General features: G+C 49.6%; 1 protein-coding gene across 1 annotated transcript in view; it reads right to left on the bottom strand.

Annotated features, from left to right (window-relative positions):
- Positions 1-13,573, bottom strand: part of DPP6 (dipeptidyl peptidase like 6) — a 713,986-nt gene that overhangs the window by 73,156 nt on the left and 627,257 nt on the right. Inside the window, exon 11 of the mRNA XM_047850332.1 lies at positions 215-338. Coding sequence (XP_047706288.1) covers positions 215-338 — 124 coding nt within the window. The remainder of the gene's footprint in view (positions 1-214; positions 339-13,573) is intronic.

The raw sequence follows: 13,573 nt of genomic DNA, 5'->3' as shown, positions 1-13,573 counted from the left end.
ATGCAGGTCTGAGGACGCGACCCCTGCGGTCGCGGAGGGCTCAGCCTTGACTTCTGCGGCAGTACACAATCCATCCACACGGTGGCAGCAAAACAGAGGCCGGCAGGCGGGTTCCGGCCAGTCTGTGGACGGTGACCCAGACGCCCCGGAATGCCGCCTCCCTTCCGCCTCCCGTGCTTCCTGCCATCGGCCCCTGTCCCCTCCCTCCCCGTACCTTTGTGCAGACCCCGGTGGTGGCGTCGCAGAGGGTGAGAAGGGACACGTTCTGCGCCCGGCTCAGCCAGTTCACCGCGACCTTGGTGCTGGTGGCCCACTTCACCATGGTGATGTAGTACTCCCTGCAAACACGCAAACACACGGGGTTGGCAGCGTTGCGGGGGCCGTGGGAGCCAGGAGACGGGCGCAGCCCAGCCCTGGACGCCGGGGCCGAGGGCCGGGGCCTGTCGGGCTGGACTCGTCCCGGGAGGTCCTGAAATGGGGTTTCTCAAGAAGGTGCTCGGATCGCGAACTGTGGCGGGCACAGCCAAGGCACTGACGTGCCCAAGTAAGCCACACAGCGCGGTTCCTTCTCAGCTGCTCCCTCCAGGGTTGCGGATAAAGTGCGCGCGGCCCAACGACTCCCGGAGGGGGAAGCGTGTGGCTTCTGCTCCGCGGGTCTTACGCGTCACGCTGCAGCTAGTGCTGACCTACTGGCTTGGGTTTCAAGCCACAGCCCAGGCCAACGCGCCACCGCAGCTCACGGGACGGAGAAGGAGGTCACGCGAGCGGCTGGCAGAGCGAGCACCAGGAAGCGCTGGGAGAGAGAGGCGCTCACGGCGCCTCACATGCTATAAAAACCCCAGGGCCACGCAGAGGAAGGCTCTGTGCGTCCCTTCCCTTTCCTGGGAAGGCAAAACACCCAGGGACGTTCGCCAGCTAATTAGGGAAATTGGTTCACGGCCCTGGGCATCAGGCAGATTTGGTTGGATACCCTAGATGTCACACGCCTGCTTCTACCCAGACCTGAAACGTCACACTGTTCTAGGTTACCCTGTACTTAGCACAAGGGTGCTGGGGCTTTCAGCAATTAATTCACTCACCAATTCACCCAGAGTCCTTCAAAACTGGGAGTCTTAGGGGGAAACTATACATTTGAGAAAAAGAAGAAAACAAGTGCAAAGAGACTATCCCTAGGTGAGTTCCCAGAATGTTCTAGAGGCCAGCTAACCTGTGTTCTATCACCTACCCCATCTATATCTATAATGAGACCTATTGTTAGGAATGATTACTTTGTGGCCTCACAAGGTCCTTTATCACTAAAGGCTCCAGCACATTCACGAGACGATTCCCAGCAAGCTCAAAAGGGACCTTAGTACCTCCGATGATTATTTTCAACAGAAAGGCTTAAAGAACCAGACGTCTTCATCTAAGCTTTGGTTTAACCAGGAGATTGAATTGCTGTGTCCCCTATTTCTCGAATCCACCTGTCAATCAAAACTTTTAATAACTTAACCTAAGTCACGAGCTGGCTCAGGCCAGTACCTTCTGCGTCGGGGAGAGGGGAGGCCCGGGGACTGCCCATCAAAGTCTTGGCCAATCTCCTGGGGACATGGCTGGTGAGGATGTCATTCAGGCATAATCCAACTTTTATGATTTTCAACCTTCTCAATTTGCTGTGGTCTTGGAAATAGGGCTGTCTCTGTTTCTACCACCTGCTCAGCAGGCCCACGGCCTCGGGGACCTGGGTCTGTGTGTTTATAGGATATGCCCACTCCCCCGACGTGGTCAGGCTCCTGCTCTGAGGGGGAGCGTGGCCTTTTGGCAAGTCCTCTGTGGATGCCGGAGCCGACTTGTAATGCTAGGTTTGATCGTCTCCCCAGATGTTTGTAGGCATGAAAACATTTATTTAGCTTGGCCCTTAAAAACAACTCAGGGTCGGGGCACCGGGGTGGCTCAGTGGGTTAAGTGTCCAACTTCGGCTCAGGTCACAATCTCACGGTACGTGGGTTTGAGCCTCAGCTGTTCTGACAGCTCAGAGCCTAGAGCCTGCTTCGGATTCTGTGTCTCCCTCCCTGCCCCTCCTCCACTTGTGCTCTGTCTCTCTCTCTCTCAAAAATAAATAAACATTAAACAAATTAAAAAAAAATAACTCAGGGTCTGTGCTCAGCCCTTGCTCTCCATATAATACTTCCATATCTTTCTAGAAGGAAGTGGTGCTTCTTCACGTTTTGGCAATTCCAGGATCTCCCATCGTGTTGCTGTCCATCAAACACTTGGGAGCCTTCCACCCGAGTGTCCCTCAGAACCACACACAGCAGTCTCATTACTTGTACAGCAACATCTCGTCTCGAACCAACGTTTCCTAATCCCATGAATTGTATCCATGACTAGGCTTCATGCCAGACAAGCTCAGGGTATTTTAAAAAATCAAGTCAAGTCGTAAAGATAAAGCATTGCTCAGGATGGGCAATTTAAAGGCTGGCAGCATCTGGCGAGGAGACACAGAGCCTCACGAAGAAGCGGTACTCTAGAAAGAATGACTATTTGCTTCGTGAGGTTCATAGCGACACCATATGTTAATGGAAAGGAAAACACAATGTTTGACCATTTCTGAAACTTTCCCTAAGAAGAGACCCATAAGTAGAAAGGTTCTCCTGGTTCCTTATATATTTTCCATTTTCCTCTAACTTTAAAGCTGTTCGCCTGACCGTTATATGCAGGAGAAATGGGTAGATTCTGACTGTAGGGCTAGTGTCAAGGTCCGAGGTCATGGCTCTGTCAAGCTACTGTTGGTTATGAGGGTTGGACCGTATGGCACACACAAAGGGCCTCATCAGTGTGGACGGCATGAGCCCATGGAGATTTCCAGCACACAGAGGCATCTGCTTGGCAAATGTGAGGAGGTCTTTACCAACTTGGTGTCAACGTGCCTGTAAAGACACAAAAAAGATGCACAATCACAATACCGCCGGAGTGAGTGCTGAAAATCTCCAGCATCCGTACATCGACGGAGGTGTGTGAAACCACACAATGGCTTGTCCACCTTTGCTTCCCTCCATGAGACGGCAGTCGCCGGGCAGAAGGAGGACACAATCCTGCTCCCCAGTGTCTTATCCTTCCTCGGGAACACCACGCTCGCACCAGCCAGGAACGTGGGAAGTCAAACCTCTGCGACTTCGGTGTCGCAGACAATCATGACTTCTCATGGACACCTGTTGACTTAGATGTCAAAAAAAAAAAAAAATTCGAACGAAGGCAGAAGAAAGAAGAAAACTCTCAACTCAGCCAGCAGAGAGAGGCACGATGGATTCGGTTTAGATTCTGTCTTCCGATTTCATCGGAGAAGGTTCAAGCAGCACCCAAAAGTTCAGAGTCAAAAATAACCCCCAGCCGCATCTGCTGCCAGATTGCGTGGGTGGATGTCTCCTTCCTGAGGTGGAGTCATCAAGCAACACGAAGGAAGGAAAGGAGGGATCACACGGAAAACGTGAAGGCAGAACAGAGCCCTAAAAATACAGGGTGAGATGGAGGGGAGGAGGCGAAAGACTGCGGGGAAACCAAACCTGAAAGTGAGAGAAATCCGACTAGGAGAAACTGAGCAAACCTGGGGAAGCTCTCCCAGAAGGCAGAGGAAGGTGCCACAGAGGCGACAGAAAGGGGCGGGGACTGTCCCTTCCGAGGACATAAGAACTTCTCACAGGGAAACCAGAGTGCCGGGACCAGAATGATCTCCAAAACTCACAGAAGAGGCATCTCTGTGGATTAAACAGGATCTGAATACGCAGGTTAAAAGGATTTTCACATGCCAGGGAGATTAATAAAATGCCTAAATATGTTCTGATAGAATCTTTGAGTCCTAAGAAGAAAGGAATCTCACCACAATCTACTAATAAGGAAGTAAGTTTCGACAAAGGGTCAAAATTTAGGCTGATAGCAAATTTCTCTGCTGTTCTAGGGCTAAGGGGTATTTAAATTTCAGCGTGTTTTTAACGACCGATATCTTGTCCTTAAGTACACCCCATAGTGAATCAAAAATTAAAGACTCAAAATTAAAAGCTTAGCATGGGGGTGCCTGGCTGGCTCCAAGGGTGAGATCTGACTCTTAGTTTTGGCTCAGAGCCCCAGGCCCACGAACCCACGAACCGTGAGATCACGACCTGAGCTGAAGTCAAGAGTCTGACGCTTAACCGACTGAACCACCAGGTGCCCCAGTGTATATAATAATGTAATATTTAATGAAAACGTCATCAGGAACGAAGGTGGCGTGTGATCCAGAAAACAGTGGCTCCAACTCAGGACAGCAGTGGAGGTCCCAGGACGTGGTAGAGAATAGTTAGCCCACACTGGGGTGGGCAGCGGGGGTTCTTGCGAGGACAGGTTTAGGGAACAGGGCAATACAGCAGAATACCTAATGGAGTTTGGGAGGACAGGAGTGAGAGTAAGAAAAAATCAAACAGTTCACGTTAAAAACAAAGTAATTTAAAACTCCAGGAAAAAACGCTGAACAAAAAGACACATAGCCCCATCACACCTCTAGCATGAAAGACAATCACTTATGATCGAGTCAGTGCTATTTATTGATTTTAACTTCTTAGAATCAACGTACAGAGTAGTAGTAAGATTTAGTTATGGTCACGGGACAGAATGCAAATGCCACCAATCTCAGTGACAGAAACGTTAAAAAGATGACAGAGTTTCTAGGGGAGAGACAGGGACAGAGAGGGACCTGGAGGAAAGGACAGGACCCATGTCTTCATCTTTCAAACTGGGGAGGTGCGAATTCTTGTCTATAGTTAACGCAATACAGAAGAAACTGGTAAGAATATTATTTAAGTTTCTAAAGGTAACCAACAGGGGCGCCTGGGTGGCTCAGTCAGTTCAGCATCCGACTTCGGCTCAGGTCATGATCTCACAGCTCGTGGGTTCGAGCCCCGTGTTGGGCTCTGTGCTGACAGCTCAGAGCCTGGAGCCTGCTTCGGATTCTGTGTTTCCCTCCCTCTGTCCCTTCCCCATGCATGCACGCTCTCTCTCTCAAAACCGAATAAACATTAAAAAAATAAAATAAAATAAAGGTAACCAACAGAGGAAATTAAAACGCACATAAATGAGAAGGTGGGAGGGCATGGGGTGTGGTATGCACATTTCTTGTGTATCCTAAGAAATAACGCATAAATAAAAACAAATAATAAAGCTGATTAATATAAATTAATAAAAAACAAGTAAATAAAAAATGAAATATATAAGCATATTATTTAACGACGCAAGGGTTACTGTTGGGGAACACCATACAAGGAGTTAGGGTCATCTCCATCTGGGGCTGGGTGAGTGGGGAGGGACTGTTGTTCCCTGTAACCCCTTCTGCATGGTTTTACTTCTAAGCATTAATATGGAGCATTTTGACTAAAAGGAAATGGAAAGTTACAACTAAATAAAAATTAAGAAAAGATAACCGCACGGAGTTGTCGACAAACCTGGACGAGGCTGGGTCTGTCGACGAGTACCCGTGGGGACGTAGGGAGAGGTGCCTGCCCTCGGGAGGCACGTGGGCACGGCTCCTCTGGGTGCTTCTGGCCACACTGATGTGCAGGAATGAGTGTTTTTTTAAGCTGCTGAAGCAATGAATCGACATTACAAGAAAAGCGGGCAAGAGGGGGCCTGTCAAGGACAGAACACTTCGAGTGTGTGGACTGCGTGAGGCAGGAACCGTGTCTGCAGAATCCAGAAAGCATTTCTCTCTTTGTCCAGCGAGGCCAGTGCGGCCGAAGCAGGGAGCTGTCCAGCTCTCGACTCAAACCGGCCCGGCCCTGCGGGGGCAGACACGCTGGGACAGGAGAGGGCTTCACGGCGTTCAAGATCTCAGCCAAATTATTCCCCAAACAGAACAGTTTTAATTAGAACATACATAAACAAACTGAATACATATTTTGTCCCCTGTCCTTCTCAAAAAAAAAAAAAAAAAAAAAAAAGGACCAAACATCCTGGAGGAAGTTTTCCTTCTTTTGAAACCATACTCAAGAGCTATTGCTCTGATGTGCTGAGTTCTCTTGGGGGCTTTGCTAGGAGAAGCTTCTGTGATTTCTGAATTTTATAGAACAGGGGCCTTTATGAGGCTGTCCACAGGCAGGTGGCCCCACAGCTGTGTTTGGGGCCAGCCTGGGGGCCTGGCTGATTTGTGTCCCAGATGTGTCCCCCCTCAGGACCTCTTTTCCCAGGAGAAAGGTGCGTCCACCGTGTTTTCGCTGGGCTCCCTCTGCAGAGGTGCTGAGGGCCCTAGGCTGTGTGCTGTTTATGCTGGACAGAGATTTCCGCATTAGGGCTGTGTAGCTCACAGACAAGGCACAACAGTAGGAGCCCCCACGCCCGTCTTCCCCAGATGAGAAGTCCCAGACTGCCTGCTTCTGCTCACAGTTTACGGGCACCACTGGCCCAACTACAGAGGCTGAAAACAGGGGTGGGAAGGGACTCCCCCAGAATCCTCCATGAGGCCACGGTCACCCCTCCCTCCTTGAACCTGTGGCCTGTGTCATGTGATCTCAATTGCCGTGTATTACCAATTCTTCTTGACAACTAGCCGGGCCCGGAGCTCCCTGTGGCACTGCAAAGGGCATGCCTCCTATTAGTTGTGATCCAGTACCAAGGCTCGGGTACCTACAGAAGAAACCAATAAAATCCTCACGACTTGAGTCACACTGCCTCACAAGAGGAGAGAGGAGGCACTGACCGAGGAGAATCCAGAAGGACATTATAATGGGAAAGAAAGTCAATGTCAGTGAAGCAACAGTAATGTGACTTGACTTTGTGTGATGGGATAGCCGTAGGTTACGCAGGCCTGCGTGCCCAGAGAACTCTGAGCCCCCTTGGCCTTGGCCTCTCCCCGGGGCCTGTTTGTGTCGGTGCAGGCAATGAATCTGGGTTGCACATCAACATCACCCCATTCCCGCACATCTCTAGCCAAAGGTGCCTTCAAATCCATTCCATTGCGCCTGGAAGGAAGCACGGACAGAGACGGGGAGCCTGTCTCCAGGGTCCTGTGCGCACCGGCTCAGAGTTGCAGAGCACGCCCCCTGCAGCCACCACACTCCCGGGAGGCTGGCCCGCCCAGAGACAGCAGCGGACTGCAATGGCGACACGGGGCTTCTGCGGCAGAAGCAGCCAACGCCTCTGCCGCAGGGGGCAAAGGCAGTAGCAGAAACAGTCTCCGCACCCACGCTTGATTATCCAAGTTAGCAGTCCTCAAAGTGTGATCCCCAGACCAGCATACTGGGAAGGCTGGGAATACAAATTCTCAGGCCTCAACCCAGACCCACTGAGTCCAAAACACTGTGGGCGGGGCTGAGCAGTCTGGCTGAACGAGGCCCCCAGATAATTCCAGTGGTGTTCGAGTTTGAGAACCACGATCTAAGTGAGCCACGTGACATGCTGGTGAGCAGGAGACCACAGAGAACACCTCCAAGAGCCACTGAATGACAGATCTCCATCTCCACATCTGCCTTTACTAAACGTTCTCTGGGTGAATAAACGTATTGGCAGGCAGATAAGGTGTTCTGGAATAAAGAGAAGTTGGTTGCAGTAAAAAGAGGGGAGAAAACAGGGTTTAAAGCACAATGATGTAAGCAGACGAGACAGAGCAGGGCTTTGAAAGACACAAGGATTGATCCAGTGCCGAGATGAAGAGAGATACTGAAACATTCTGATAATCACAGAAAGCAGATGATCGTACTTTGAGAATCTTAGACACTGCGTTTTTTAAAAACTTATTTTGAGAGAGAGAGAGAGAGAAAGAAAGCACAGGCAGAGAGAGAGGGAGAGAGAAAGAATCCCCAGTAGGTTCCGCATCATCACTGCAGAGCCTGATGCAAGGTTCAAGGCCACAAACCGCGAGATCATGACCTGAGCTGAAATCAAGAGTCAGACGCTTAGCCGACTGAGCCACCCAGGTGCCCCAGAAATTGCATTTTAAGAAGAACATGACACCAAAACATGAATAGGAAGTAAAGGTTCCTAGAAGAAATGCTACCGGTTTTCTCGTTATTCTGAAGTACTTTATCTGCCAACGAATGACATTTGTTCATTCCAAGAGCATTTAGTTAGGGTTTAGCATTGTGCAGACACGGTCCCAGGTGCTGGCAATATAGAGAGCCAAACCCTCGTCGTAGGGGGGCTCGGTTTGTGGGGAGACAGACAACCCCTCATTTCAGTGAGGGGTAAGGACTGCCCTACTGTAAGGAGGTCATGGGTCTGCCCGGAGGATGGGGGTGGAGGGCGTGGTGAAAAGCACAAGTTTGCTGAGAAGACACTGCCAGCTTCCCAAAAACCTGCAGCCAAAGGTGCCTTCAGATCAAAATACACGGACTCTTCCTGGTGAGAAGTATATGAATTTTTTATTAGTCCATTTGTTTGCCATAAAATATTAACAGGGCACTGTCTCTCTCCCAGGGATTAATGTGCTGTGTCACTTTGTGGTATTCCAAATTCTGGCAAAGGTTCTCACAGTTGTGGGCAATAAAGGGCAAGGGAACAGAAGGTCTGTTTATCTCGCGAAATAAAGAGCCTGCAATTAACTCTGGCATTTTCTCAGCAATGTTCATTCCATGAATAAAGGCGGAGAAGAAAAAATATTTTGGGAGAAATTTTTAAAAAGTGATGTTTTTAAATAGAAGACATTGTTGAGCAAACGGAAACACCAGATACCAAATACTGCCTGTGATGAAGGGTCTGGCTCCATATCTGAGCGGGTCCTCAGAGTCGTCACACGGTTGTGTAAAAATATCTGCAGGCAAATTGCATTTTGCAGAATATGAAAGTGCTGTGGCTCCAAGACAGATTATTATTTGATGTAGATTTCCACGATTTCACTTTCAATGGAGGAACCTTTCCCTTCCATCTTAGGGCTGGTTATAATGTAGGATCACTGTCAGGGTAAGAGAGAAGGAGGTGAGAGAGGTGCCAGCTTAGGGACCGTGGAGTCCTTGTTCAATCGTCGATATGCTTTGAACGTGAAGGGATTTATAGAATAGGAGACGTAGAGGCAAGTGATGGAGGTGGTGGGGGTGAAGGTTACGGTGACGGCGGTGACAGTGGTGATGGTGACGGGGGTGAGACGATGGTGGTACAGCAGTATAGTTGTTGAAGGGGCTGGGGCTGAGGTCACTAGTAATGAGGACCTTGTTATTGTGTGATGTTTGCATTGCTCTGATGTCCTCTGTCTTCCCGCTAATTCTTATTCAAGGTTTATATTGGATTCACTATACCAATCTCCCAACGAGTCCCTATTTTATAGAGATGGACCAGAAAGAAGGCTCTGTTTCCTAGCTGGTTGGCATGGGCTTATCATGGGTAGTCATGTGTGGAAGAGGCACCTGGTGGCAGAGGAGGCCCTGAGAATGTAAGCCCCGAGCGTTTGCAGAAATCTAGACCACGTGCACAGTTAGAAGCAGAGAGCTGCATGTACACACATAAATCTGCTAGGTCTTTACATACTGCTGAGTGAAAAAGAGGGGAAACGGTCTACACACACACACACACACACACACACACACACACACACACAGAAGTTTATTATGTATCTGTATCTATGTACATCACAATGTCACTTGTATAAACAAGTGCATGCATACATATAAACAGCAGCACACGTTTTACTAACATTAATGGAGAGAAGGGGGACTCAAATACGTTTAAAATTTTTTTTTTCAACGTTTATTTATTTTTGGGACAGAGAGAGACAGAGCATGAACGGGGGAGGGGCGGAGAGAGAGGGAGACACAGAATCGGAAACAGGCTCCAGGCTCTGAGCCATCAGCCCAGAGCCCGACGCGGGGCTCGAACTCACGGACCGCGAGATCGTGACCTGGCTGAAGTCGGACGCTTAACCGACTGCGCCACCCAGGCACCCCTATAGGCACCTATTTAAACGTATTTGAGGGGCGCCTGGGTGGCGCAGTCGGTTAAGCGTCCGACTTCAGCCAGGTCACGATCTCGCGGTCCGTGAGTTCGAGCCCCGCGTCGGGCTCTGGGCTGATGGCTCAGAGCCTGGAGCCTGTTTCCGATTCTGTGTCTCCCTCTCTCTCCGCCCCTCCCCCGTTCATGCTCTGTCTCTCTCTGTCCCAAAAATAAATAAACGTTGAAAAAAAAATTAAAAAAAAAATAGGTGCCTATATAGTAATGTTTCTGACACTGGCCATAGCAGCATCTTCATAGACAGTTCTCCGGAGGCAAGGGAAACAAAAGCAAAAATAAACTACTGGGACTACATCCAAATGAAAACCTTCTGCACAGCAAAGGAACCGACCCAGAAAACTCAATGACAGCCTATGGAATGGGAGAAGATATTTGCAAATGACATAGACAATAAAGGGTTAGTATCCAAAATATATAAAGAACTGATATTACTCAACAACCAAGAAACAAATGATCCCACTAAGAAATGGGCAGAAGACAGGAGCAGACACTTCTCCAAAGAAGACACCCAGATGGCCAGCAGACACATGAAAAGATGCTCAACGTCACTCATCATCAGGGAAAGACAAATCAAAACCACACTGAGATACCACCTCACGCCGGTCAGAGTGGCTAAAATGAACAACACAAGAAACAACAGGTGTTGGTGAGCATGTGGTGAAAAAGAAACCCTCATGCACCGTTGGTGGGATTGCAAACTGGTGCAGTCACTCTGGAAAACACTATGGAGCTTCCTCAAAAAGTTAAAAATAGAACTACCCTAGGATCCAGTAATTGCACAAGTGGGCATTTGCCCAAAGAATATAAAAACACTAATTCAAAGGGGTACATACACCTCTATGCTTACTGCAGCGTTGTTTGCAATAGCCAAAGTATGGAAAGAGCCCAAAGGTCCACTGACTGACGAGTGGATAAAGAAGATGTGGTATAGATATACAGTGGACTGTCATCCAGCCAGAAAAAAGCATGAAATCTTGCCATTTGCAATGATATGGGTGAGCTACAGTATCAATGCTGAGTGAAATAAGTCAGAGAAAGGCAAATACCACAGGAGTTCACACTCACAGGTGGAATTTAAGAAGCAAAACAAATGAGCAAAGGGGAAAAGAGAGACAGAGAAAGAGACAAACCAAGAAACAGCCTCTTAACTATAGAGAACAAACTGGTGGTCACCAGAGGGGAGGTGGGCAGGGTTATGAGTGAAATAGGTCATGGGCATCAAGAGGACACTTCTATTGGGGCGCCTGGGTGACTCAGTCAGTTAAGCGTCTGCCTCTTGGTTTTGGCTCGGGTCATGATCTCTTGGTTCGTGAGGCTGAGCCCCGCATCCAGCCCTGCACTGGCAGAGCAGAACCTGCTTGGGATTCTCTCTGTCCCCCCCCCCTCCCTGCCCCTCCCCCATTCGTGCTTTCTCTCTCTCGCTCTCTCAAAATAAATAAATAAACTTAAGAAAAAAAAGAGTAACTGATACTGATGAACACCGCGTAATGTACAGAAGTGCTGAATCACCATACTGCACGCCCGAAACTAATAAAACACTGCATGTTAACTATAGTGGAATTAAGTTAAAAACAATAAAGAAAAAAAACAATTTAAAGGAAAAATGCATTGAACAAAGTAGTCGATTTCAGCAAACAAAAAGCCAGAAACTGACCAAGAAACATAGGTGTCTATGTGGCGAGGAGAGCACGGAGTAGGGACTCCCTGAAAAGAACAATGAAATAAAAAGAGTGAGGCCTCGCACAGACCAGCGGTGGGATTCCATGAGCTAAGCGCATCTAAGTCCTTGGAACCGGAGGTCAAAGATGAATGAACGAATGAGCTCAAGTAGAAGAAAACGCAGTGAAAGCAAGACGCCTTTGAGCCTTTTGCGAGCCCGCGTCCCCGCCCAGGTGCGTCAGGGACCCACTGGGCTCCTTCTCTCGGTGCAATTGTGTGACAGCCTGCGGCCGTCTGGCAATCAGGAAGAGCGCACAGGCGGCCGGCTGTGCCACGGCCGAATGGATATTCGGAGGAGAATAAAAACACGTATCGGCACAGTGCAACAAGGCTTCGGAAAGGTCCTGCGGGTCTCTGCTGCGTCTTAGCTCAACACCCAGTCCCGCAGCCCTGGGAAGGCGCCAGGAAACCAGCACGACACAGCCGCGTTTGTTGGATCAGAGCAGCTGGGTTTCGGGGGGGAAAATGGTAAAAACCATGGGGCGGTCGGTGCGTAATGATTTCCATCTAGGTCTGCACCCACAGGACACAGCTCAGCTTGTCAAGGCGCCGCTGCCCTTCCCTTAGCCCTGCCTCCACGGGGTCATGGTCCCTAATTACCTTTCACGTAAACGTCTAAAAGACAGCCTCAAATTTGGCCCAGGGAGTCCTGCGCCCGCGGGCCGCGTTGTGGGCTGCTGTCCCTCCCACCTCGCGTGTCGTGGCTCCCACCCACACTTCATTTCGGCCGTGGACCACGAGCTGTCCCGCTTTCTGGACTGTGGGTGACACGATGGGAGAGGCCATCCGGGTGCCTAACACAGCGTGTGGCACAAAACCAGGGTCAGTAAGTGTTGGCCAACTGGAAAGATCCGGAAGCCCAGACTCAATCTTCCCTGTATCTGAGAACTGTTGGAGGGGAGGTCAGGCTGGTTAGCAGGCAAACAACAGGAGGAATCTGGAAATGGGTGCTGTAAATGACAGACAGCTGACAGATGAAGGGTCTTGTTTCTTCCTCCTGGTGGCTCCTTGACCAGCCTGCTGAAAGTGACCAGTGGACCTTCCAGAATGTTCCATACCTCTCTGGAGGCTGTTCAGGGAGGTGAGGCTGTCCAGCCCGCCTGGCTTGAGGCCCAGCACCCCCTTCCACACCCTGTGTGGATTCAGACACCTTCCTTAAACTCTGCATTTCTCAGTCTTCACATCTGGGGAATGGGGGCATTAGGAGCTACTTCAGACGTGTACAGCTTGCAAAAGCCTTTAGGGCCGTCCTGGACCCAGCCACTGTCCTATACATGCTATAAACCCACATCCTTGTTCCCGGGGAGACGGGCAGAAGGAAAAGCAAGAGTGAAAACCCACCAGCAAATCCAGAAGCCTGGTTTGGAAGGAGCAAAGAATATAAATAGCCCTGAGGTCACAGCTTTACAGTTCAAACCACAACACATGACTGATGATGCTTCAGGGCCCCCCATTCTATGCTGGGACCCCTGTGCTCCCTTACTTCTCTTGAAGACTGGATCCTGGGATACCCCAAATCCTGCCCACACCTCCGACCCCTCCACCTGCCGACCCTCCTCCCTGGAGAGGATTTCTCCATCCTTTGGCAAAACTCTTAAAAGAATCAATGTCAGGGCGCCTGGGTGGCTCAGTCGATCGAGCAACCGAATCTTGATTTCGGCTCAGGTCATGATCTCATGGTTCGTGGGTTCAAGGCCCACACTGGGTTCTGCACTGACAGCTCAGAGCCTGCTTGGGATTCTCTCTCTCTGCCTCTCTCTCTGCCCCTCCTTCCGCTTGCTCTCTCTCTCTCAAAATAAATAAACTTAAAAAAAAAAAAAAAGAAGAATGCCTACTCTGTGGCACTTAATTTTTGTAATAGGATACATTTCTTTGTTGTCTCTCCCCACCTAGGTCCTTGGAGGATGTGGGTCTC

The sequence above is a fragment of the Prionailurus viverrinus genome, chromosome A2, assembly GCF_022837055.1.
Source record: "Prionailurus viverrinus isolate Anna chromosome A2, UM_Priviv_1.0, whole genome shotgun sequence".
Taxonomy (NCBI): domain Eukaryota; kingdom Metazoa; phylum Chordata; class Mammalia; order Carnivora; family Felidae; genus Prionailurus; species Prionailurus viverrinus.
Note: the sequence above shows the minus strand (reverse complement) of the source record. Positions and strands in the feature narration are given on the sequence as shown.